We start from the raw sequence: 27,831 nt of genomic DNA, 5'->3' as shown, positions 1-27,831 counted from the left end.
CCTCATGAGTTGTACCCTAGAACCTGCAGATATTTATTTTGGCTCTGCGCACACACAAAAAAAAAAAAAAAAAAAAAAAAACAGTAAATCAAAATAATTCTGTGCAGATTCAAACACAGGTTTAAAAACTGGTTTTATTGCTGGGTGGAGTAGCCATGCTGGCACCAGCAGCTGCATAGAGAAAATGCTTGTACATTAGAGGCAGGAGGAAGTCTATATTTAAAAAAAAAAAAAACCTCATGTAAAACATTTATGTAAAAACAACCGTGACGAAAAAGTCCTCAGATGCCAAGCAAACCTGCTGAACTCCCTTCCCCCAGTCCTGATCCAGGAAAGGGGAGGCCAGCAGGCTACATACCACCCACATAACAAGTGACTGACTTTACACCATGATTCATTGAGTTTATAATGTACAATCCAACCAATCTCATGAAAGAAAAATCTATATCTACAAAATAAAAAAAAATAAAAAAGGGAGCACATTACCCTTTATTCCCAGCACATATTAAGCCATACTGAACTAGAAAACCCAACACAAGAGGTGATATCATTTGTATCCAGTCACATTGTGGTATAGTTCCTCAAGGGTGTGGTCTCCAAGACACCACCCACCATACCTACATTACCGTATCATTCCAGCGTGAACTGAGCTTTTTGGTACTTGGTAATGTCTGTTACCCAGAATCCTTCAGTCCAGCATTGGTGACTCAGTCCTGGTCATACCATGACAATTAAGTGCACAGGGGCATCAGCACAAGAACTAGGAAAGTCCATTTGGCACTTTTAGAGTAAAGGATAGAGTCAGGATTTACATGATATAAGGCACTTGAAACATAAAAGGAAGAATTTCCAGATCAGCCCAATGGCATCAAATGCCATCCAAGGATTGCAATACTGTGTCCGTTCAGCACCACAATCAACCATAAGGCTCTGGTGCTCCACCTAGTGGTGGAATAGAGTGCAGAAGTCTTAGCTTTGTGTAAAAAAAGATTAATAAATATGAGAATAGTCCATACCATCCTTGGGATAATTTCTCTTCTTTAATACAATGCCTTTGTTAACAATCACTTCCTCTTCACCAATCCAAGCTATCCTCTTGGAAAGACAGTTGGGGGCTGTTCTCACTGTAAAACTGTGAATACCAGCGGCGGTGTTTCTGGATGGCAGAGTCCTCCTTCACCAAAAGTGGCTTAGAAATATATTTCTTGTTGTTCCAGACCATCACATCCCGCTCAAACTGAAAGATAACCAATGTATTAGTCACAGCGATAAAGCTAGAGCCTACTGCACTTCTACTCCACATGACAACTCCAGTATAAGTAGTCTGCAGAATGGCAGGCACTGGGATGCCAGTGACCATTCCTGCTTGTAGGAGTTACATGAATTGGGCACCCCTCATGGCACCTACCTGGATGCACTCAGCCTTCAGAATAAACTTAGGGATGATGGCAGGGATATTCTTCTGGTAGTAGATGCTGTGCGATACTTTCTGCAGCAGGGGTTCCAAAGGCGTTACACCCTGCAGAATGATCCCTTGGCCAAGGAAGGCATGAGAGAAATGTAAGAACACAACACCAGGACCGACCTGTGGAGGTGAAGAAGAGGCTGTGAGCGAGAAGAGAGGCCCCTGGATGGTACAAGGGGCACAGACCAATCACATTTACCCAATCAAGAGAAAAAAAAAAAAAAAAAAAAAAGGGGGGGGGGTGAGCACTGCAAGCCATGGTGTTTTGGAGCCAAGGTTTCATGTTGACAGAGCCTTATACTGTGCAAGCCATGGCGTTATGGAGCCAGTGTGCAAGTTGCCAGAGCCTTATACTGTGCAGCCACCAGTCTCACTTTAGTTAGATCAGAAGAAATTACAGCAATAAAACCTCATTAAGTGTAGCGCCGTAGAAGCAGCCTAGATCTAAGCTTCCCTATGCATGGTCAGAATTATAATCTATCTTTTGGGGTTTATAAAAAAATTAAACGTAAATTTGTATTTTCTTGCATACACACATCACTGTGCTAGAAAAAAAAGCACAAGTAAAGGATCTAAGCAGCCTGCACTTCTTGACGGCCAGTCAATAACTAGTGGGTGAAACCGATAACATGCCACCTATCAACAGAAATCAAGTCTACAGATCTCACCTGGCGGGCGACAACATCCACATCAAGCAGGGAGACATGCTTCCCAAAGACCATAGAGGCATGATGCAGGAACATCTGAGAGCAGTGCTTGTTGGGGGCTGGTTCTGGTTCCCACCGGACCTGGAATGAGGAAAGCTCTAATTGGAGGTGTGATGGTGTGATATGCTACAGTGCCTACAAGTAGTATTCAACCCCCTGCAGATTTAGCAGGTTTACACATTTGGAATTAACTTGGCATTGTGACATTTGGACTGTAGATCAGCCTGGAAGTGTGAAATGCACTGCAGCAAAAAAGAATGTTATTTCTTTGTTTATTTTTATTTTTTTTTGAATTGTGAAAAGTCTTTTCAGAGGGTCATTTCTGTTTGGTTCCCCTAAAGTATTAAAGGGCCACTGTCACCCCCCCCCCCCCCAGGCGTTATAAACTAAAAGAGCCACCTTGTGCAGCAGTAATGCTGCAGTCTAACAAGGTGGCTCTTTTAGTTTTTGATTAAGTTATTACCGCAATAAAACGTTTTAAAAATTGGCCAAACGTACCAGCTATTGTACCGGGAGGCGGTCCGAATCGTTCTCTCTGTATCCCCCAACTGCCGTCACTCTTGTCTTCAGGGCCGATGGTACCCGCCCCCTGCGCGCTGTTTTCTTAAATCCGGCGCCTGCGCTGTGCGTGCCTGCCTGGGGCCTGCGCAGTCTTCATTGTGAGTCACAGCTCAGACGCAGGGTGCCTGACTGCGCCTGTGCGGGCAGTGCGGCCACCCTGTGACTGACGCCCCGCCCCGCACTGTGTTATTCATTATGCTCAGTGCGGGGCTGGCATTCCTGGGCATGCGCACTGCGCTGTCCAGGCCCTCTCCCATCTACCCCTGCTCCCCCGCCTTACGGCATTGTTATTTTCGGCTGCCGCATTCCAGACGCTGGTGAGAATTAGTGTCTATTGCGGCAAGCTGCTATGTGTTTGTATGTTTTAATCAGGGGCGGATTATATGAGGGTCAATCTGTGCGGTAGCCCAGGGCTACCGCACAGATTGACCCTCTGTGACTGTGAATGCCCGCCGACATGTGCCCCCGGACCCGGTGGCCAGAGAGAGGGGGCCCGATTGCTGGACAATGGGGCAATGCTGGACACACACTGGGGGCAATATGCTGGACACACACTGGGGGCAATATGCTGGACACACTGGGGGCAATATGCTGGACACACTGGGGGCAATATGCTGGACACACTGGGGGCAATATGCTGGACACACTGGGGGCAATATGCTGGACACACTGGGGGCAATATGCTGGACACACTGGGGGCAATATGCTGGACACACTGGGGGCAATATGCTGGACACACTGGGGGCAATATGCTGGACACACTGGGGGCAATATGCTGGACACACTGGGGGCAATATGCTGGACACACTGGGGGCAATATGCTGGACACACTGGGGGCAATATGCTGGACACACTGGGGGCAATATGCTGGACACACTGGGGGCAATATGCTGGACACACTGGGGGCAATATGCTGGACACACTGGGGGCAATATGCTGGACACACTGGGGCAGATTGCTGGACACACTGGGGCAGATTGCTGGACACACTGGGGCAGATTGCTGGACACACTGGGGCAGATTGCTGGACACACTGGGGCAGATTGCTGGACACACTGGGGCAGATTGCTGGACACACTGGGGCAGATTGCTGGACACACTGGGGTAATATGCTGGGGTGTGCATTATACTGCATCAAAGAACAATAAACGTTGAGGGGGTGAGCATTATTATACCGCACTATACTATACGTGGCACTTAAATACGTGGCACTGAAATGCGTGATACGTGGCACTGAAATACGTGGCACTGAAATACGTGGCACTGAAATACGTGGCACTGAAATACGTGGCACTGAAATACGTGGCACTGAAATACGTGGCACTGAAATACGTGGCACTGAAATACGTGGCACTGAAATACGTGGCACTGAAATACGTGGCACTGAAATACGTGGCACTGAAATACGTGGCACTGAAATACGTGGCACTGAAATACGTGGCACTGAAATACGTGGCACTGAAATACGTGGCACTGAAATACGTGGCACTGAAATACGTGGCACTGAAATACGTGGCACTGAAATACGTGGCACTGAAATACGTGGCACTGAAATACGTGGCACTGAAATACGTGGCACTGAAATACGTGGCACTGAAATACGTGGCACTGAAATACGTGGCACTGAAATACGTGGCACTGAAAAAAATATTTCAATGAAATAAAAACACACAATTTTTGACACGTACATTATTTTACGCATTTGAAAACCCTCGACCTGCAAAATAAATAAAAAAACAAACCAAATTAATACTCCCTGGCCCTGTTCGCAGCAATCCAAAGAGGGTCCCACGTGGATCTGCCATGGAGAACAGACACATCCGGAGATGTCTGCTCTCCACGGCTGCAGCAACACACTGACAGGTGCTCCGGCACCTGTTGGAGTGTTACTGCGCATGCGCGAGAGTTTACCGGCGTTCATTTACCCCGGGACTCTCGCTTTACGGCACTACAGCGTGGGAAAGTTGACCCGCACCTGTAGTGCCGTAAATAGAGACGCCGGCGCCATTGAACTCCGGAACAGTACGCGATACACTGCTAGGAGCTTCGCTTCTGGCAGTGTATCGCCGGAGAGCAGGGGATCGGCGTGGGACACTCAATTTTGGATTCTGCGGACAGGGAGTATGTATTTGTTTTGTTTTTTGGGGACTTTTTCCCTAGGGCGAGGGATTCGCGTACTTGTATGTGCTGTATGGTGAGTATATACTCTATGTTATATGTACTGTGTGTCATGTATGTTACGTTTCTTGTATATGTATTGTGTACGTTTAAGTTTTGTGTTATTTACAATTGTGCTAAGTTGCCGGACACAGGCACAACTCTCCCATCAAAATACGGTATGGGAGTAGTAGTCCCATACGGCGACTTAGCACAATTTGGCGGCACTATCGTCGCATGGGGACACACACACGAACACAAATGTACACAGACACAGACAGACACACACACATACATACCAGATTGATCAAGCGCCCGACATCGATCCCCATGCGACGATATGCCTCCATGATGACAGCCACAACACTCCGCCCACGCACTTCCACCCACGGAATTCCTCCAGTTTCCCCAAAATTCCTGCTGCAGCGGTTTCTCCACCCATAACCGCAATAAAACCCGCAGATATTATTTGATCTGCGGGTTTCACAGCGGGTTTGATCCTCACAACGGAGGTCTGTGGGTGAAGAACCGCTGCAGGTACGCACAAAGAAGTGATATGCTGTTGGTTTTAAACCGCTGCGTTTCTGCGCGGTTTTTCCCGCGGCATGTGCACAGCGGTTTGCGGTTTCCATAAGTTTACATGTTAATGTAAATGCTATGGAAACCACAGCGGAAACGCAGCTGCAAAAACAGCAAAGTCTGAACATGGCCTTAGTATGCATTATTTACCTGTCCCGTTCCAACAATGCACGATGTTCTGTCCACAACATACTCTGCCTGTGACGTTCAGTTCATAGGGCCCCCGCCCTGTGACTGAACAGTCACAGGCCGAGGACACGGAACACGTAGTGGCATGCATCGGTGGAACGTGGCACAGGTTAATATAGCAAGTCCCGGGGCAATTAACCATCAGATCCTACAGCTACTACAGCCCCTGACCCCAACAGTGCGCCGATGTCCCCGCCTGCTCAGGCCACCAGCACTCGGCGCCCATTACAGCCACGCACAGCCGGCCGCACTCAGCAACGCCACCCTCACTCAGCACCGCCGCACTCGGTCAGTAGATCCTGAGAGAGAAATATTTTAACAACATATGGCAGAATGTAAACAGTAACAGTCAGAATGGGTGCATAACATTACCACGGAATGGTGGCGCAGAATGGGAGAAGCACATGGCATGATGGGGACGCAGGATGGAGCAGCATATGACAGGATGGGAGAGCAAGATGGGAGCAGCACATACCAATATAAATGCTCGCCACCCGGTTGTAGAACGGGTTCAATAGCTAATATATATATATATATATATATATATATATATATATATATATATATATATATATATATATATATATATATATATATACACACATATTTTTAATTTTTTCATTTAAAAAAAAAAAAATTTATGGAACCTTTAATTATCATTAGCAATACGTCTACAGAGTGGTGTAATGTTCAACGTCTGCGTATATTGCTCCACAGCGCAGCATAATGTTCCAACATAAACTTACTTTGTTACATAGTGCGGTATAATGTTCCCCCATCACCGTATGTAGTTGCATGGCACAGTGCGGTATAATTGTCCACCATCTGCGTAAATTGCTCCACAGTGCGGTTACATTTTTACACCTTCACCGATAATAGGTCCACAGTGCGGTATCATAATGCTCACTTCGCACTGTTTATTGATGTGCAGTAAGGTATCCTAATGCTTCCCGCTCGCCTTTTAGTGATCATCCGCGCGGTATAGTAATGCTGAACCCTCACCGTGTAAAGTTTTGCAGTATGGTATAATAATGCTCCACCATGACCGTTTATTGATCTGCAGTGCGGTGTAATAATGATCCCCCCTCACCGTTTATTGATCTATAGTGCGGTATAATAATGCTCCAACATGACCGTTTATTGATCTAAGTGCCACGTATCACATATGTAAGTGCAACGTATTTCAGTGCCACGCATCACGCATTTCAGTGCCACGTATTTCAGTGCCACGCATTTCAGTGCCACGTATTTCAGTGCCACGTATTTCAGTGCCACGTATTTCAGTGCCACGTATCACGCATTTCAGTGCCACGTATTTAACTGCCACGTATAGTATAGTGCGGTATAATAATGCTCACCCCTCAACGTTTATTGTTCTTTGATGCAGTATAATGCACACCCCAGCATATTACCCCAGTGTGTCCAGCAATCTGCCCCAGTGTGTCCAGCATTGCCCCCAGTGTGTCCAGCATTGCCCCCAGTGAGTCCAGCATTGCCCCCAGTGAGTCCAGCATTGCCCCCAGTGAGTCCAGCATTGCCCCCAGTGAGTCCAGCATTGCCCCCAGTGAGTCCAGCATTGCCCCCAGTGAGTCCAGCATTGCCCCCAGTGAGTCCAGCATTGCCCCCAGTGAGTCCAGCATTGCCCCCAGTGAGTCCAGCATTGCCCCCAGTGAGTCCAGCATTGCCCCCAGTGAGTCCAGCATTGCCCCCAGTGAGTCCAGCATTGCCCCCAGTGTCAGCATATTGCCCCCAGTGTGTCCAGCATATTGCCCCCAGTGTGTCAGCATTGCCCCCAGTGTGTCAGCATTGCCCCCAGTGTGGACAGCATTGCCCCCAGTGTGACAGCATTGCCCCCAGTGTGACAGCATTGCCCCCAGTGTGACAGCATTGCCCCCAGTGTGACAGCATTGCCCCCAGTGTGACAGCATTGCCCCCAGTGTGACAGCATTGCCCCCAGTGTCTCTCCAGCATTGCCCCATTGTCCAGCAATCGGGCCCCCTCTCTCTGGCCACCGGGTCCGGGGGCACATGTCGGCGGGCATTCACAGTCACAGAGGGTCAATCTGTGCGGTAGCCCTGGGCTACCGCACAGATTGACCCTCATATAATCCGCCCCTGATTAAAACATACAAACACATAGCAGCTTGCCGCAATAGACACTAATTCTCACCAGCGTCTGGAATGCGGCAGCCGAAAATAACAATGCCGTAAGGCGGGGGAGCAGGGGTAGATGGGAGAGGGCCTGGACAGCGCAGTGCGCATGCCCAGGAATGCCAGCCTCGCACTGAGCATAATGAATAACACAGTGCGGGGCGGGGCGTCAGTCACAGGGTGGCCGCACTGCCCGCACAGGCGCAGTCAGGCACCCTGCGTCTGAGCTGTGACTCACAATGAAGACTGCGCAGGCCCCAGGCAGGCACGCACAGCGCAGGCGCCGGATTTAAGAAGAAACAGCGCGCAGGGGGCGGGTACCATCGGCCCTGAAGACAAGAGTGACGGCAGTTGGGGGATACAGAGAGAACGATTCGGACCGCCTCCCGGTACAATAGCTGGTACGTTTGGCCAATTTTTAAAACATTTTATTGCGGTAATAACTTAATCAAAAACTAAAAGAGCCACCTTGTTAGACTGCAGCAGTACTGCTGCACAAGGTGGCTCTTTTAGTTTATAACGCCTGGGGGGGGGGGGGGGGTGACAGTGGCCCTTTAAGAAGTAGTTCAGGCACAAAGAACAATGTGCTTCACATGTTTGGATTAATTATCTTTTTCCAGCCTTTTCTGACTATTTAAGACCCTCCCCAAACTTGTGAACAGCACTCAAACATGGTCAACATGGGAAAGACAAAGGAGCATGCCAAGGCCATCAGAGACAAGATCGTGGAGGGTTACAAGGCTGGCAAGGGGTACAAAACCCTTTCCAAGGAGTTGGGCCTACCTGTCTCCACTGTTGGGAGCATCATCCGGAAGTGGAAGGCTTATGGAACTACTGTTAGCCTTCCATGGCCTGGACAGCCTTTGAAAGTTTCCTCCCGTGCAGAGGCCAGGCTTGTCCGAAGAGTCAAGGCTAACCCAAGGACAACAAGGAAGGAGCTCCGGGAAGATCTCATGGCAGTGGGGACATTGGTTTCAGTCAATACCATAAGTAACGTACTCCACCGCAATGGTCTCCGTTCCAGACGAGCCTGTAAGGTACCTTTACTTTCAAAGCGTCATGTCAAGGCTCGTCTACAGTTTGCTCATGATCACTTGGAGGACTCTGAGACTGACTGGTTCAAGGTTCTCTGGTCTGATGAGACCAAGATCGAGATCTTTGGTGCCAACCACACACGTAACGTTTGGAGACTGGATGGCACTGCATACGACCCCAAGAATACCATCCCTACAGTCAAGCATGGTGGTGGCAGCATCATGCTGTGGGGCTGTTTCTCAGCCAAGGGGCCTGGCCATCTGGTCCGCATCCATGGGAAGATGGATAGCACGGCCTACCTGGAGATTTTGGCCAAGAACCTCCGCTCCTCCATCAAGGATCTTAAGATGGGTCGTCATTTCATCTTCCAACAAGACAACGACCCAAAGCACACAGCCAAGAAAACCAAGGCCTGGTTCAAGAGGCAAAAAATCAAGGTGTTGCAGTGGCCTAGTCAGTCTCCTGACCTTAACCCAATTGAAAACTCGTGGAAGGAGCTCAAGATTAAAGTCCACATGAGACACCCAAAGAACCTAGATAACTTTGAGAAGATCTGCATGGAGGAGTGGGCCAAGATAACTCCAGAGACCTGTGCCGGCCTGATCAGGTCTTATAAAAGATGATTATTAGCTGTAATTGCAAACAAAGGTTATTCCACAAAATATTAAACCTAGGGGTTGAATAATAATTGACCCACACTTATGTTTAAAATTTATAAAAATTTAACTGAGCAACAAAACTTTTTGGTTTGTAAGATTTATGCATCTGTTAATAAATCCTGCTCTTGTTTGAAGGCTCTAACTTATTTGCATCTTATTAAACCTGCAGGGGGTTGAATACTACTTGTAGGCATTGTATGTGGGTATCATTTTTGTAAATATTTCCATTTTACTTATTTTCATGGTGTTCTCTTGTAGAAGGAGTTATTTGCTAATTGATGAATGGCTGTGGTTGCCATCTGATATCAGCCCCCACAGCACTGTATTGTTTGCTAATAGGCTAATGACATGTTGACCAAGCTTGTTGAAACAATGAGCCCCCAAGACCTTCCCCCTCCTGACCTGTGAATGAGGAGGGAGACTTGAAATGTCAGGGGAGGTGAGACACAGATCAGTCCTGTGTGGAATGATGAGGTGTTCACAGCATCTCAGAGAGAAAGAGTATATGGACTATGCCATCCTGTCTGCTGGATTGTTGGACTTATCCTGGTACTGAACTGCATTCGTGTTCTGGACTATTTTATCCTTTGTGTGGTGGATTGTATATGGACTCATTTTTTTTTCCTAAATAAATGTCTTGGGATTGTTAACTCCTCGCTGGCTCTGTTGATTGTGTGATACCGGAGCAGGACCCCGAGACAACTGGTGGAAAGCAGTGGGATCAACAGAGCGTAACCTAATGAAGAACCACCCACAGAGTGAGTACAGAAATTGGACTGAATCCAGTTTACAGGAGAGAGCCAGACACGTGGGCCTGAACTACCAGGGACTGACTAAAGATGCCTTAATTGACCTACTGATGGGTGTCAGCCCGGCCACCTCCTCCCATATGTCTGAAGGAAGAGCACTCGAGACGAGGACCCCCACCCCACAAAGCCAGTGGGTGGTGTGGTACGAAGAAGAGATGGCCTTTATGGGCCCAGGCGTCTCGCAGGAGTACAAGGAGGCTGCCCGCCAGGCACAGCGGAGACAAGAAGCAATGGAGCTTGAAAGAGGGAGTAATGCAATGTGGAATGTAAACCCAATGATCAGGGAGCCTGTATGGATCACCCAGACAGAGTTTAAGCCATGTGAAGGGGTTCTTCAAGAACTTTGAGCAGCAGTGTGCTGTGATGGAGGTGCCCCACCCTGGCTGGATGCGTTTGTTAGTGGTACTCCTGAACGGAAGCATGGCGAAGGCTTACCAAGCCATTGACTCAGAGGAATCAGGATTATAACATTGTAAAGCAGACTATCCTGGATTACCATGCTATCACCCCAGACTCATATAGGGCCAAGTTCTGAGACCTCCCATGCACCACGGGGGGATTTTTTAGGATATATGCACATAAGATGTCCCAGGCATTTCGGAGATGGTTGGAAGCAGCAAACGCCTTAACTGTGGAAGATGTTAGGCTACGTTCACATTTGCGGTGTGCGCCGCAGCGTCGCCGCCGCAACGCACAGCGCAAATGTGAACACATGCACAACGCAGCTTTTTGCGCCGCATGCGTCCTTTTTTTCATTGATTTTGGACGCAGCAAAAATGCAACTTGCTGCGTCCTCCGCGACCCGACGCGGGCGCCGCAGGGACGCATGCGGCGCAAAAAGCAAGTGCACCGCATGTCCATGCGCCCCCATGTTAAATATAGGGGCGCATGATGCATGCGGCGCCCGCCGCTGCGGCGGGCGCCGCTAATGTGAACGTAGCCTTATACAGGCGTTCCTTATAGAACAATTTCTTGCCAAGTGCCCCGCAGAGGTACAGGAATGGGTCCGGGAGCGCACGCCATGTACCATGGATAGAGCTGCAGCCCTGGCCGATGAAGCCCTTACTATCCGACCGCGATGGAGGAGGCTTCTGGACAATGAACCATGGCCTGCTCCCGCGCCCCATCCCCCTCTGATTATATTTGCTCTTCCACCTAGTCGCAAACCAATGACAATCATGCCTCACAATCCTAGGCCCCAACATTTCCGACCACAACCTGGGGGTATCAGAGAGATGTTATGGGTGTGGGCAACCTGGACATTTGCAGTCTGGCTGTCCCTCAAGGATTTGGAGGGAGCCCCACCTCGTCCAGTACATCTTGTGCACTCCATCCTGCCTGAGGAAGAGCTACCCACCCGAGTGGACCACCGACCACAGCACCATAGATACCCATCCTGGAGTGTACGGACTCCGGCCTTTGTCCATCAGAAATACAGCGCAACGGCATTGCCACCTGCAGGATGTCTTAATTGATGGATACAAAGTGTCGGGGGTTAGAGACACAGGGGCATTCCTGACTATCGCTGACCCCTGTGTGGTTCGACCCGAGGCAATTCACCAGGGTCTGGGATTTCCCATTGTCCTGGTGGGGGGTGTCTGCAAATATATACAGCAAGCTTTGGTACGTTTGGATTATGGTTTTGGAGAAAAACTGTTGGATTGGAGTTATGGGAGGACTTCCTGCAGATATCCTCCTTGGAAATGACATTGGGGAGTTACAAAGTCATTTTGTGGGAGCAGAAGGTCCATGGGCCTCACTCTTCTGAAAGAACTGGAGGGAGATATCGCAGATACTGGAACCCCCATCATTCCCTACGTTCTAGAGTTCAGAGACTGTCTCGCCCAGCTAGCTACCTTGGCTAATGAACATCAGCGAACGGCCCAGTCCAGTCAAAAAGCCTGGTATGACCATAAAGCCAGGACCCGGGAATTTATGGACAAGTGCTCATGATTATTGCAACCCCTGCCACTGTTCAAGGAACTATAAACTATTGAGCAATGTGGACTAAAGTGAGCAGGCAAGAGGTCTGTGTAGACCTCATAGCGTGCTCACTTATGAGGGGGGAGAGGTTGTGATGGTGTGATACGCTATGTGGGTATCATTTTTGTATATATGTTTCTATTTTACTTATTTTCATGGTGTTATTTTATAGAAGGAGTTATTTGCTAATTGATGAATGGCTGTGGTTGCCATCTGATATCAGCCCCCACAGCACTGTATGGTTTGCTAATATGCTAATGACATGTTGACCTAGCTTGTTGAAACAGTGAGCCCCTGAGACCTTCCCCCTCCTGACCTGTGAATGAGGAGGGAGACTTGAAATGTCAGGGAGGTGTGACAGATCAGTCCTGTGTGGAATGATGAGGTGTTCACATCATCTCAGAGAGAAAGAAGAGTATATGGACTATGCTATCCTCTGTCTGCTGGATTGTTGGACTTATCCTGTTACTGAACTGCAATCGTGTTCTGGACCATTTTATCTTGTGTGGTGGACTGTATATGGACCTTTCGTATTTTTGCTTAACTAAATGTCTTGGGATTGTTCACTCTTCGCTGGCTCTGCTCTGTTGATTGTGTGGTACCGGAGAAGGACCCCGTGACAGGAGGTATCACATACAGATGCCCGACTGGGGAGAGGCAAAGAGCTGCCTAAACTCTACCCAATGACAGCACTTACTGGATCAACATTTCCATCCCCCATAAGTGTCACTTTGCTTGCACATGGACAGCAGCCATTGTGTTTATCATAAATACCATCCATGCCAATATCCACCATGTCACTAATCTGGCCCAGAGGTGTTGTCATGGGGCCCTTCCTGTAACCACTCAGTCACAGAATCTCATCTCTGATTATCCTACACTCAGGCCAAGTTCTCTGCTGTGCCTCCTCTAGGTCCTGGTGCACAATGCATTTCATCAGCACCTAGGAGGATTCTTACCTGCCAAGTGTGCTTTAAAAAATCCCAGATGCGTGACTTTGTGTACCGGAGGTCAATCCCACTAAGAATGCCAGGTTCATGCAGGAAAGCAAGATGAGCAATGTCTGCAGCATTCTCTGGGATCTCCTGCAATCAGATGAGACATATGGTGAAAATCAGCACTGTAGGCAGGGAGGACATTGCTGCACCTCAAAGGTAGCTTCTTAGGTTTGCATATTAGCAGCATATGGGAAGGGGGGTGAACATTAGAAGCGATTGCAGAGAAAGGCCTCTATACAGTTCTTTCAGGGCAGGGGGAATCTGGGAATGCTGACTAGAACTGATATTGTTGGCAAGGGGTGAACTCAAGCAAATAGCCTAAAATGACTCATAACAGCAATTAATAAATCGTAGTCAATTAATGCAGAGTTGGGCTCTCATATGGTTTCGGTTCAATGGAGATAAATAATGTAAAAAAGTGGAAGTTTGTGAATTTAATGTCACCACATTCTCAGTGTGTAAAGTCACATTCCAGAAGAGGAGCTGCTGCATTCTCTCTCTCTCTACTCTCAAGATCGCATCTCACCACCTGTGCACTTGACCCGCTCCCATCCCACCTCATCCCAAACCTCACCACAATCTTCATCCCAACCCTAACCCATCTCTTCAACCTATCACTAACAACTGGTGTTTTCCCCTCAAGCTTTAAACATGCCTCCATCACACCTATCCTCAAAAAGCCCTCTCTTGACCCATCCTCTGTATCTAGCTATCGCCCTATATCACTTCTCCCCTATGCCTCAAAACTACTGGAACACCACGTCTACCTTGAACTGTCCTCCCATCTCTCTTCTTGCTCTCTCTTTGACCGCTTACAATCTGGCTTCCGGTCACACCATTCCACTGAAACTGCCCTAACTAAGGTCACCAATGACCTCTTAACCGCCAAGAGCAAGCGACACTACTCTGTTCTCCTCCTCCTCGACCTGTCGGCTGCCTTTGACACAGTGGACCATTCCCTATTATTACAGACCCTCTCATCCCTTGGCATCACAGACTTGGCCCTATCCTGGATCTCATCATACCTAACAGACCGGACATTCAGCGTCTCCCACTCACACACCACCTCCTCACCTCGCCCCCTATCTGTCGGAGTCCCACAAGGTTCAGTCCTTGGGCCCCTGCTTTTCTCCATTTACACCTTTGGCCTGGGACAGCTCATAGAATCTCATGGCTTTCAGTATCACCTCTATGCTGATGACACACAGATCTACATCTCTGGACCAGATATCACCTCCCTACTAACCAGAATCCCTCAATGTCTGTCCACTATTTCATCCTTCTTCTCCGCTAGATTTCTGAAACTTAACATGGACAAAACAGAATTCATCATCTTTCCCCCATCTCACGTGACCCCCTCAACGAACCTATCCATTACAGTAAATGGCTGCCCACTCTCCCCAGTCCCACAAGCTCGCTGCCTCGGGGTTATCCTTGACGCTGATCTCTCCTTCAAACCACATATCCAAGCCCTTTCCACTTCCTGCCGACTTCAACTCAAAAATATTGCACGAATCTGTTCATTCCTCAACCAAGAATCTGCAAAAACCCTAGTCCATGCCCTCATCATCTCTCGCCTTGACTACTGCAACCTTCTGCTCTGTGGCCTCCCCTCAAACACTCTCGCACCCCTCCAATCTATTCTAAACTCTGCTGCCCGACTAATCCACCTGTCCCCCCGCTATTCTCCGGCCTCTCCCCTCTGTCAATCCCTTCACCGGCTCCCCATTGCCCAGAGACTCCAGTACAAAACCCTAACCATGACGTACAAAGCCATCCACAACCTGTCTCCTCCTTACATCTGTGACCTCATCTCCCGGTACTTACCTACACGCAACCTCCGATCCTCACAAGATCTCCTTCTCTACTCCCCTCTTATCTCCTCTTCCCACAATCGTATACAAGATTTCTCTCGCGTATCACCCCTACTCTGGAACCCTCTACCACAACACATCAGACTCTCGCCCACCATCGAAACCTTCAAAAAGAATCTGAAGACCCACCTCTTCCGACAAGCCTACAACCTGCAGTAACCACCGATCGACCAAACCGCTGCATGACCAGCTCTACCCTCACCTACTGTATTCTCACCCATCCCTTGTAGATTGTGAGCCTTCGCGGGCAGGGTCCTCTCTCCTACTGTACCAGTTATGACTTGTATTGTTCAAGATTATTGTACTTGTTTTTATTATGTATACCCCTCCTCACTTGTAAAGCGCCATGGAATAAATGGCGCTATAACAATAAATAATAATAATAATAATTCTCTATAACAATTAATGGGAACAGCAGAGATGAGATGGTGATCACAGCGACCCCTCACCTCTATATGAGAGTTGACATAATGCTCGGTACGACCTCGGTATATCCACTTCTTACTGGTGATCTCTTCCTGCTCTGGGATTTTCCATGTCGGCTCGATCCGGTCACAGTGATACCAGATGAAAATCATCTCGTTAATATCGCAGCATGGCCAGGTCTTGATTTTGGCAAATTCTGGGACTGCAGGAGATTGTCATGTTATAGAGTCCTAACCATAACAGTCAGCAGTGTTCAAAATTAAACTTGGCCTCTGTCATCCAGAAACTGCCACGGATGTTCACAGGTTGTGCGTGGAGTTACAATACAGAGCCACCAGACTTGAGATGCAAAAGCACCACCTGTCACAGGAAGGCACCACCATGGAAGACAGACATGTTTCTCATGAAGTCCATACCTCATAGTATAATTCAGGTTTATTTCCCTCCCATGTGGTGCATTATACACTGCTCAAAAAAAAATAAAGGGAACACTTAAACAACAAAAATCGTAGTTACTTACCGATAACGGTATTTCTCTGATCCCATGATGGCACCACGGAGAGAGGGGTCCGCCCCCAGGGACAGGAAACCTACAGGTGAAAAAGGGCGTACCTCTCTCCCACATCAGTTGGTTAACAGAGCCTTATACAGAACTTCAGCTGCAATTTGATATTTACATAAATTAAACTTAACAATTTTTACTTAACAGAGGCACCGTGACTAAGGGTAACTAACTATACATTATAGTGTGCACACCTGTGTGTGAAAAGGGAGGGAATATACGGGTGCCATCATGGGATCAGAGAAATACCGTTATCGGTAAGTAACTACGATTTTCTCTATCCCCATGATGGCACCACGGAGAGATTTACATAGATTGTAACTTTTTTAGGGAGGGACCACTGCCTCTAGAACCCTTCGACCAAAGGTGAGATCAGAGGAGGTCAAGTCTAAGCGGTAGTGTTTGAAAAATGTAGACTGGGAAGACCAAGTGGCCGCTCTACATATCTGTTGTATTGAAGCGCCTGCTCTTTCCGCCCAGGATGATGCCACTGCTCTGGTCGAGTGCGCTTTTATATTCTCCGGGATGGCCGCCCCGCTGGAAGAGTAGGATGGGGCGATGGCATCTCTTATCCACCTCGCTAGCGTAGCTTTTGACGCTTTGTCCCTTCCGCGGACCCTGGAAGCAGACAAACAGAGCCCTATCCTTCCTGCACTCCCTAGTGGCTGACAAGTATTGGAGTAGGCACCTCCTAACATCAAGGGTATGTAGTGTTTTTTCTCCCTCATTCTTGGGGTTGGGACAGAATGAGGGCAGGGAGACCTCTTGTGTCCTGTGAAATTGAGACGCGACTTTTGGGAGGTAAGCCGGGTCTGTTTTTAGAATGACTCTGTCCTCGAGAATTTGAGTGAAGGGAGGGCCCGCGGACAATGCTTGTATGTCACTAACGCGACGGGCTGAGGTTAGGGCCACTAAGAGTGTTGTTTTTAAAGATAGAATCTTTAGGGGTGCGTCTGCCAAGGGCTCAAAAGGAGATTTGGTTAGTGCATTTAGAACAAGGTTTAAATCCCATGGAGGGGCATTATGCAAAGGAACCGGTCTTGATCTACCCGAGGCTTTGATGAATCTCACGATCCATCGGTTTCTGGCTAGATCATAATTATACAGCGCTCCCAAGGCTGCTACCTGAACTTTTAGAGTACTTGTAGCTAGCCCTTTTTCCAAACCCTTTTGCAGGAATTCGAGAATTTTATCTATTGGGATTTCCCCCCCTGGGTCAGCCCCTGATACAGACATGAATTTTTTCCACACTTTGCCATATATTTTGGTGGTTACGGGTTTCCTACTCTGTAGTAATGTGGACACCAGATTGGATGAAAACCCTTTGTTACTTAACAGCTTCCTTTCAAAAGCCAGGCTGTCATATGTAGGCTTTTTACATTGGGGTGACACACTGGGCCCTGGGATAATAGATTTTGCGTGTCTGGTAGAACCCACGGGCTGTCTAAGGACATCTTCCTCAGCCAAGAAAACCATATTCTGCGAGGCCAGAATGGAGCTATGATTATCACTGTTGCCCCCTCCTCCCGAATTTTCCTCAAGACTAGGGGAATGAGGGATATTGGAGGGAACGCGTAGGAGAGGCGATAGTTCCAGGGGACTGTGAGAGCGTCCAGAGCTACTGGCCCTCCCCGGGGGTCGATTGAGCAGAACTTCCTCACTTTCCGGTTCTGATAGTCCGCGAATAGGTCTATTTCTGGTTCTCCCCAACGCTTTACTATTTGGTTGAATACCGACTGTTTCAGCTCCCACTCCCCCTGTTTCAAGCGTGTTCTGCTGAGGAAGTCTGCGGTCTGGTTTTCTGAACCCTTTATGTAAAGGGCCGTCAGGGACTTCAGATTGTGTTCTGCAATGTAGAAGATGGATTGGGTTTCTTCCATCAGTGTTTGTGACCTGGTGCCCCCTTGGTGGTTTAGGTATGCTACCACTACCTGATTGTCCGAGAAGACTTTTACGTGGTGGGAGCGGATGATTTTTAGAAAGTGTATTAGGGCGAATTTTACCGCTAGCAGTTCTTTCATATTTGATGAGGTTAGCTCTTGATTTTTGCTCCAGTTCCCTTGTGTCACCTGACCGTCTATATGAGCACCCCAACCCCAGGGGCTTGCATCCGTCGTTAGGATTTTTTCTGTTGGTAGCGACCAGGGGACCCCCTTGGTAAGATTTATCGGGTCCGCCCACCACCGTAGGGAGTGTATCGTAGTTGGTGATATGCTTAACTGCCCGTCTAAATTTCCTCCCAGACACAGGCTTGAACTTAAAGTCTCCCATTGTAAGTCCCGGGAATGGCATTGTGCCCACTGCACTGCCGGGATACAGGATGTCATGGAGCCCAGCAGGGACATGGCTTTCCTGAGTGTGGTGACCGGAGATGTTGACAACTGTACCGCTGCCTGTGTCATTTTTTGAATCTTCCCCTGAGGAAGATAACACGTTTGTGTGGTTGAGTCGAGGACTATCCCCAAGTACTCCTGTACCTGTGATGGGACTACTTTGGATTTGGTAAGGTTCAACAGCCAACCTAGGCTTGACAGAGAAGTTATAACCAAATCCAACTGCTGTTTGCAGTGGTGGAATGATGTCCCTGCTACAAGGAGGTCGTCCAGGTAGGGAACTATCAGGATATTCTGTTCTCGTATATGAGCCATCACTTCCGACATTAGTTTCGTGAACACCCGGGGTGCGATAGCTAACCCAAAAGGGAGGGCCCGAAACCGATAATGTTTCACCTCCCCCTGGATATTCACTGCTAGCCGGAGGTACTTGTGATGATCCTTGTGGATTGGTACATGATAGTATGCATCTCGTAGGTCTAGAACAGTCATGAAACACCTGGGAAAGAGTATTTTTACGCAAGATTTTATTGTCTCCATTTTGAAGTGTGGGATTTCGAGAAAACTGTTTAACTTTTTTAGATTTATTATTGTCCTGTATGATCCATCTGGCTTCTTTCGGAGGAAGAGGGGAGAGTAGAAGCCCATGCCTCTTTCCTGGTGAGGGACTTCCTGTAGGACTTCCTTCTGGATTAGGCCTAGAATCTCTTCCTGAAGAGCCGACTGTTCTTGAGACTGTCTCTGTGGTGTCACCATGAAGAGGTTGTTGGGGGGAATGCGGAACTTTAGTTTGAGCCCTTCTCGTACTATGCCTAGTATCCAGGGACTGTTTGAAATTTTTTCCCAGGCTGGGAGAAACTCTGTCAGTCTCCCGCCAACCTGGGGGACACCTTCATTGAGTCTTCTTGTTGTCGGGAGTGGGTTTGTTGAATAGGAACCCTCTGGTTTTATTTCTTTTATCCTCCCATGTTTCTTTGTTCCCTTTCGGAGGTTTTCTCCGCATAAATTTTTTATTCCGAAAGGAACGTCTGTACGACTGGTTGGGGAAACCAGGGAAAGACTTTTTCTTGTCCTCGGCTTTCTCGAGGATGTCATCTAGCGTTGCGCCGAACAAGAGTTCACCCTCACAGGGTATTGAACACAGTTTTGTTTTTGTCTGAAGGTCCCCTGGCCAACATTTCAGCCACAGGGCCCGTCTTGCGGCGTTCGAAAAAGCGGCAGCCCTGGCTGCTAGTCTGGCCGAATCTACGGATGCATCCGCCAAAAAGGCTGCTGCACCTTTCATTACGGACACTGATTTTTGAATTGTGTCTCTTGAGATTTTTCCCTTTAATTGGGAATCCAAGTGCTCGAGCCACACCATTAGCGCGCGAGCCGTGCAGGTGGCCGCGACAGCTGGTTTAAGCCCACCTCCTGCCGCTTCCCAGGAGTTTTTTAGGAAAACCTCGGCTTTTTTGTCCATCGGATCTTTTAAGGTGCCCATGTCCTCAAAAGGTAGGGCGAACTTTTTTGAGGCCTTTGCTATGGCCACATCTAATTTTGGTGCCTTACTCCAGGACGAGCAGGCTGGGTCATCAAACGGGTATTTTCTTTTAGGGGTGAGGAGAACTTTTTTGTCTGTTTTTTTCCACTCTTTTAATTAGAGAGTGAATTTTCTCATTTACTGGGAATGCTCTTTTCCTTTTTTGTTCCAGACCGCTGAACATTATGTCCTGCGCTGTTCTTTTAGGTCGCTCCTCCACTAGCCCCATTGTTGCTCTGACCGCTTTCACTAAAGCGTCTGTTTCCTCGATAGGGAAGCAACTGCGGCCTCCCTCAGAGGATACTGAAGAGGTGTCAGAGGCTGACGAATTACTTGAGTCAGATAGTTCACTTTCTGACTCGTCCGCACTAGACACAGGGGACTCAGGTGTTTTTCTATGTTATTTCTTTTTGGCTTTAATGCCTTTAATGGCACTTTCCACCTGGCTTTTTATTAATGACTTTAATTCGGATGCAAATGATGGGGTTTCCTCCTGAATTGTCTTTTTTATACAGACGCTGCATAGTCTCTTGACCCAGGAGGAAGGCAGCTCGTCTGAACATATGGCACATTCTTTGTGCTTAGTTTTGGCTGTACTTTTCCTCCCCTAGAACAAAAAAAGAGCCCTATATTAAACTCAGCACTTTCACGTAGATCACTCACCCCCTGTGGATCAGAGATACCGTCTCGGGCCTGGGGACTGTATCCGCTGGAATCGTCGCCGGCCGTGTGGTTTTTGCAGACCTCCGACTGCGTTGAGACTGATCGTCCGCTGCTGCTGCGCTGTACAGAGGAAGAGTTTCCTTTGCGCTGCTGCTGTGGGTGTAGACGCCGCTGCACTTGTGCCTGCTCAGGAGATCGCTGGACAGCTTCCTGCATAACCTGCTGCTCGCTTTCGCTCATGGTGGCCTCCGCACTGTCTGGTGCACTTGGAGTTTGAATTTGCCACCTTTTTCCATATGCTGGCGTTCTTTTATTGCATTTGTGCCGGCGAGACCGGAAGTGACGGTTTGCGCATGCGCCCGCCCAACTTCCGGTTCTCTGATTCGTCGGCCTCACATGAGGGAATGAATATACTGGGACGCCGGCGCGCGCGCACTAGCGCTGCGTTTTTGCGGTGATGGCGCCGGTGAGCGCACCGGCGCTCCTTTTCCGACGCCCACACCGATTTATTGGTAATGACGCCGGCGTCCTCTGGCCCGTTCTTACTTGGGTTTTTATGGTAAAGTAGCCGCCGCTACCCCCATATTACTATCAAGAGTCCTCCGGTGACCGCCGCCACCCGCTCCTTCCCCCCCCTTTTTTTTTTTTTTTTCCGTGGAAGGCAGACTGGATCCTTTCACTGCCTTCCTCCACTCACCCATGAGGCCCGCCGACCTCTGTGGTGGTGCTTCAGGAAAGGGAGAAAAAGAGGGGAAAAAAACCGCTTGACCCAGCCGTAACAGGGCGCTCCCTGTTAGAAAGTCGACTGCATCAGCTCCTGGAATCCCACGAAGAATCCTTCAGGTACGAGCTGTAGGTTCCCCGTCAGGGACAGGAAACCAACTGATGTGGGAGAGAGGTACGCCCTTTTTCACCTGTAGGTTTCCTGTCCCTGGGGGCGGACCCCTCTCTCCGTGGTGCCATCATGGGGATAGAGAAATATAACTCCAAGTAAATCAAACTTCTGTGAAATCAAACTGTCCACTTAGGAAGCAACAGTTTGTTCAATTTGCACAACATGTGAAATTGATTTTCAGACAACAGATGGAAATTATTGGCAATCATCAAGACACAAGAAAGGAGTGGTTCTGCAGGTGGGGACCACATCTCAGTACCAATGCTTTCTGGCTGATGTTCTGGTCACTTGAATGTTGGTTGTGCTTTCACACTCGTGGTAGCATGAGACGGACTCTACAACCCACACAAGTGGCTCAGGTAGTGCAGCTCATCCAGGATCGCACATCAATGCGAGCTATGGCAAGAAGGTTTGCTGTGTATGTCAGCGTAGTGTCCAGAGGCTGGACGCACTACCAGGAGACATGGAGGGGCCATAGGAGGGCAACAACCCAGCAGTAAGACCACTACCTCAGCCTTTGTGCAAGGAGGAACAGGAGGAGCACTGCCAGAGCCCTGCAAAATGACCTCCAGCAGGCCACAAATGTGCATGTGTCTGCACAAGCTGTTCAAAACCAACTCCATGAGGATGGTCTGAGTGCCTGACGTCCACAGATGGGGATTGTGCTCACAGCCCAACACCGTGCAAGACGCTTGGCATTTGCCACAGAACACCAGGATTGGCAAATTCGCCACTGGCATCCTGTGGTCTTCACAGATGAAAGCAGGTTCACACTGAGCACATGTGACAGACGTGGCAGTCTGGAGACGCCGTGGAGAGCGATCTGCTGCCTGCAACATGACTGGTTTGTCAGTAATGGTGTGGGGTGGCATTTCTTTGGAGGGCCGCACAGCCCTCCATGTGCTCCCCAGAGGTAGCCTGACTGCCATTAGGTACCGAGATGAGATCCTCAGGCCCCTTGTGAGACCATATGCTGGTGCGGTTGGCCCTGGGTTCCTCCTAATGGAAAACAATGCCAGACCTCATGTGGCTGGAGTGTGTCAGAAGTTCCTGCAAGATGAAGGCATTTAAGCTATGGATTGGCCCACCCGTTCCCCAGACCTGAATCCGATTGAACACATCTGAGACATCATGTCTCGTACCATCCACCAACGTCACATTGCATCACAGACTGTCCAGGAGTTGGTGGATGCTTTAGTCCAGGTCTGGGAGGAGATGCCTCAGGAGACCATCCGCCACCTCATCAGGAGCATGCCCAGGCATTGTAGGGAGGTCATACATGTATGTGGAGGCCACACACACACACACACACACACACACACACACACACACACAACTGAGCATCATTTCCTTGTCTTGAGGCATTTCCACTTTAACTTCACTTTCCATTTTCATTTTGAGCATCATTCCAACTCCAGACCTCTGTGGGATATTCGTTGTGATTTACATTGATAATTTTTAGGTTTTAGTTTTCTCAACACATTCCACTATGTAATGAATAAAGATCTACAACTGGGATATTTCATTCAGTGATATCTAGGATGTGGGATTTTAGTTTTCCTTTTATTTTTTGAGCAGTGTATATTAGTTCATGCCTGGCAACCTTTTTACTTCCTGTCTGGTGACTCCCATGTATCTAGAAGAAGTTCTGCTGTATAGTGCACTGCATTTCCACAGCACACAGACTTGTTTAAGGCTCAGATATCAAGTTTGTTTGCATAGAGTGCTTCCTACCTTTTTCAGCATAGGGTATCCTGGCACATTTGCCATCTTCTCCACAGAACTGCCAACCATGGAAAGGACATTCAATGCAGTCTCCAACTACTCTACCTCCCACAGCAAGATTAGCACCAAGGTGAGGACAGTAAGCATCTACAGCGTATACTTTGCCATCCAGGGTACGGTACACTGCGATCTGCTCACCTGCAAGGTCAAAAGAGTGCCATGAGCCTACCGCAGCAGCCAGACTTGCATAAGTGAGTACTAGCACAAAAACATTTTTTGCATAGATCCCTTGTTACTACGACTTGGGCTCACACTCAGCATCCCCCTCTTCTGTAGGAGACCTATTGGTGCATTCTCACCAGCAGGTCATGTTATGGTATAAATCTGGTAACAAGTGACTTTTGGCAGAAAGTAAAGAGCCTTGGCTGTATATGTGGAGTTCCTCCTCGTCACCAGCACTGTATGGGGACAGTTTTGGCTTTTTAATGCAGCCAAGTATTCTACCATGTGAACCTAATAACACCCAAAAACCATCAGCTCCAGCCAAATACTGAGCTGGGGCCCAGTGTAACACTGAATGTGCAGATCAGATGTGGAGACATTACGTAACAGGTGATAAGCCCACCATGCCATCACCAGCACACCCAGCTTCCACCCATGCCCTCAGCACCACGCTCCTGCCCACCCCACCCCCCCACGCCTCAGCACCACGCTCCTGCCCCCCCACGCCTTAGCACCATGCTCCTGCCCACCCCCCACGCCTTAGCACCACGGTCCTGACCCCCCACCTATGCCTCAGCACCACGCTCCTGCCCCACCCAAGCCTCAGCACCGCGCTCCTGCCCACCCATGCCTCAGCACCACGCTCCTGCCCGCCCACCCATGCCCTCGGCACAAGTCCCAACATTTTCTCATCTTTTTGATATGCCTCATCTGTTCTGATGTTGACAGTCAGACAAACTGGAGGATTGGTGAGATCGTTAGCCAACTCGCACCAATACTAGCCATATAGTAACATTAGTAAAGAGCTAGAGACACTAATTTATGCTTGGAAATAGTCAACATGCAACCTAGCTACAGGTTCCAGCTCCTACCGAGGAACAGGCAAAGAGCACAAGGCTGTATATAACAAGAATGTAAAAACCACGGATGCCTTCTTCGAAAAACTGCACCACATCTGTCAGACCATCTGTGGCAGCTCAGCGCCATTTACTTTTATAGTGCCAACATGCATTTCCAAACAACTGGAAGACAGGTAAAGTAGTCTTTCTACCTCTGCACCCCCTTTAAAGCTCTCCCATAATGAGATGTACAGTCACATACTTGTGGTACATCACAATACAGTAGAAGGGCACCTATGAAGAAGCACTGGCATCACCAGTGTAATGTCAGTCCAGCAGCAGCCCACAACTTAGACAATGCTCAGTGGGGAGGGTGGTCAATGGTGTTTAAAAAGGGAACTCTAGTAATTGGTAAAAATCCAGCACAGCTATGGAGTGGGGACACCCTTGCTCTCATACTGGCCCCTGGGGATCTGCATGTATGATGCCCAAAGAACAGAAGACATCACTGGTCAGTGAGGGAAACCAATTTATGCCACCAGTCATAATAAAGATGAAATATCACCCCAGTTTAAGATGCCAACAGGCGTGGGATGTAATTTGGGGGGCACTCTCACAAGTGCTGTTGTAAGTGCTTTGCTACCCCACAAAAAAAAAAAAAATGCCAAGAAGCCACCAATCTGCGTATGCCAATGTAGTGTCCACTAGATACATCCCCTTCCTGTTAAAGAAGCTGTGTGCCATGAAGCTGTGTGCCATGATCTGACCCTATACTAAGTGGAATATATCAACCTCACCATCCATTGTGGCACCTGCTCACCAGGGTCCCTCAGTCACACCATCTATTGTATCACCTGCTCACCAGCCTCCCTCAGTCACACCATCCATTGTGGCACCTGCTCACTGGCCTCCATCAGTCACACCATCCATTGTGGCACCCGCTCACTGGCCTCCCTCAGTCACACCATCCATTGTGGCACCTGCTCACCAGCCTCCCTCAGTCACACCATCCATTGTGGCACCTGCTCACCAGCCTCCCTCAGTCACACCATCCATTGTGGCACCTGCTCACCAGCCTCCCTCAATCACGCATCATGCCAACCATCACAGCACATGTACACTAGTCTCCCTCCATCATCTACTACACTATCTGGCATATGCACAAGCTTTGTATCATGTAGGATGTGGACAATATAACTCAACACCAGGAGTGAAAGAAAACACCTGTGCCCCTTAAATGTCATCTCACACCCTTAACAGATGGCATTTATACAACTGTGCCATGTCCAGGTGCACTTGGGATGCACAAGTGACATTACTGCAGACACTGACATTGTATAAAGGACATTACAGTGCAAAGGGAGGGCAGCCTGCAAATGGCATGGCACAAGCCATAAAGCATGGTGCTGGGTTAAAAACTCCAAAAATGACACCAGTGATGAGCAATGGTAATCATTTCCTCCCTTGATGTGTTATTCCCATAGATTCGGGGGTACCAGAGCCCTCATATAGCCAGCCTGCAACCAAGGCAATTGGACAGAATAGGGGTGGATTTTATTTATAAACCATTTTGCCATTCACTGACAGCCAGCAGGGATCTTTAGGGTGGTACACAAGGTGTATTAGAAAATAATGGACAATTACTGACATATCTGATCTAAACATACATGGTCCAGACAAAAATTGATTTGTCAAGGACTAAAGAAAGCACCAACTCGCATAATGTGATCCTACGAAAAGAGTGGAGTAATGTGCCACAATAACGTGGGGTTACAGCCATACCAATAATGATATAGAAGATAGTTATTTTATTATTAAACAGCTCACATACATATACTGAAGTGTGTGTGTACACAAACAACAAACACGAGATGGGTATAGTAGGGGGATATAGTAGGGACATAGCCCAACAGCAGTCCTCCGGTCTCATGACGACAAGTAAATACACCGTCACCCAGAGCAAAAAGGTATATTAGAAAGATTATGCTCCGAGACGCACTAGTGACCAAACCACAACTTCTTCCATTAACCTGCACTGGCGCTGAGAACTTTCTGCAGAATGAACTAGAATCAACTTCTAAATGGCACAAAACACAAACTGCTCCGACCCCACATTCCTGACTGGGGGAAACTGGTTCTACCGGAATTACTGAGTGCGGGACAAAGGTAACGAGAGTGGATTTATCACCACCAGCACTGTCAGCATGGACCACAGCAGGGTGATGGCACCTGCCCCACACAGGACGGCTCCGCCAGGCATTGTACGCTGATGGCAGACAGGTCACCCCGGTCACAGGGCAACAGGTTCACCAGTAGCACAGTGGGAAACCAGATGACAGACCCCACTCGGCTACATCGGTGAGTTACCATTAACCCTGTATTTGCCAAACTCCAGTCCTCACGGACCCCAACAGGTCATGTACTCAGGATTTCCATAGTGCTGCAGAAGTGAGAGAACTCCTGATACTTCCATCACTTGTGCAATACTAAGGAAATCCTGAAAACATGACTTGTTGGGTCCGTGAGCCTAAGGCTACGTTCACATTTGCGTTGTGCGCCGCAGCATCGGCGACGCAACGCACAACGCAGCGTTTTGTGACGCATGCGTCCTTTTTTTGCTTGATTTTGGACGCACCAAAAATGCAGCTTGCTGCGTCCTGTGCGCCCGGACGCGTGCGCCGCAGGGACGCATGCTCACAAAACGCAAGTGCGACGCATTTCCCATGACGCTGCGTCGCACAACGCTAATGTGAACGTAGCCTTAGATCTACAGCCAAGCTCTGCCCCTCTGCCGGCCCGGCTACTTCCAGGACACCCCAGCCCGGGGCAGCTCTGCTAGATCTGGACCCTCCACATCACTCCCAGTATCACCAGAACCTCTGCAGGCAACCCTCCACCACATCACTAGCTGCTGGGACTTGTAGTCCTCCTCCTGGGAACAGCCAGCGTGTCAGGCCCGTCCACACGGACACTCGTCCATCCAGTGACCGGCAGCAGCGCTCTTACCGCACACGGTGAGGTTGTGCACGGCTCCAGGCAGCAGCAGCGGGGAGTCCAGGACATGGTACCAGCCGTTGGGGTAGACCGGGGGCAGGTCGCCCTTCTTCCGCCTCCTCCGGACCATGTTGGCGGTCTGCCCCCGGCTCCTGCCCCGCTCCGGGATGTAGCCCACATCGTCCGGGCCCCGCAGCACCTCCAGCGGGCGGCTCAGCAGCCGCCACCCCCAGAGCCCGAGCGGGAGCAGCAGCAGCAGCGCCAGGCAGAGCAGCACGGGGCTCCTGGCGGGGGAGCTGGAGGCGGCGGAGCGGGGCAGCTCAGGCAGCAGGCGGGCGCTGAGGAGCAGACTCCCGGCACTGGCCAGCAGCACGGCGCCGAGCACACACAGCACGGACAGGGCGAGCAGCGACCGCGGGACCGACTCCATCATCCCCGCCGACACCTGAGTGACAGCCCCGCCCCCGCTCCGCCCTCTTATACC

General features: G+C 49.1%; 1 protein-coding gene across 1 annotated transcript; it reads right to left on the bottom strand.

Annotated features, from left to right (window-relative positions):
• Nucleotides 1–116: 116 nt before the first annotated feature.
• On the bottom strand, nucleotides 117–27,831 carry LOC143805128 (cholesterol 7-desaturase nvd-like). The gene is made up of 7 exons (XM_077284019.1): nucleotides 27,360–27,831; nucleotides 23,302–23,490; nucleotides 15,616–15,794; nucleotides 13,254–13,379; nucleotides 2,134–2,253; nucleotides 1,409–1,585; nucleotides 117–1,237 (listed from the first exon to the last, which is right to left on the bottom strand). The coding sequence occupies exons 1-7, from the start codon at nucleotides 27,778–27,780 to the stop codon at nucleotides 1,076–1,078; spliced, it is 1,374 nt and encodes a 457-aa protein (XP_077140134.1). The 5' UTR covers nucleotides 27,781–27,831; the 3' UTR covers nucleotides 117–1,075.

This window comes from Ranitomeya variabilis, chromosome 2 (assembly GCF_051348905.1).
Source record: "Ranitomeya variabilis isolate aRanVar5 chromosome 2, aRanVar5.hap1, whole genome shotgun sequence".
Classification (NCBI taxonomy): domain Eukaryota; kingdom Metazoa; phylum Chordata; class Amphibia; order Anura; family Dendrobatidae; genus Ranitomeya; species Ranitomeya variabilis.
This window is presented reverse-complemented; position numbering and strand designations above follow the sequence as displayed.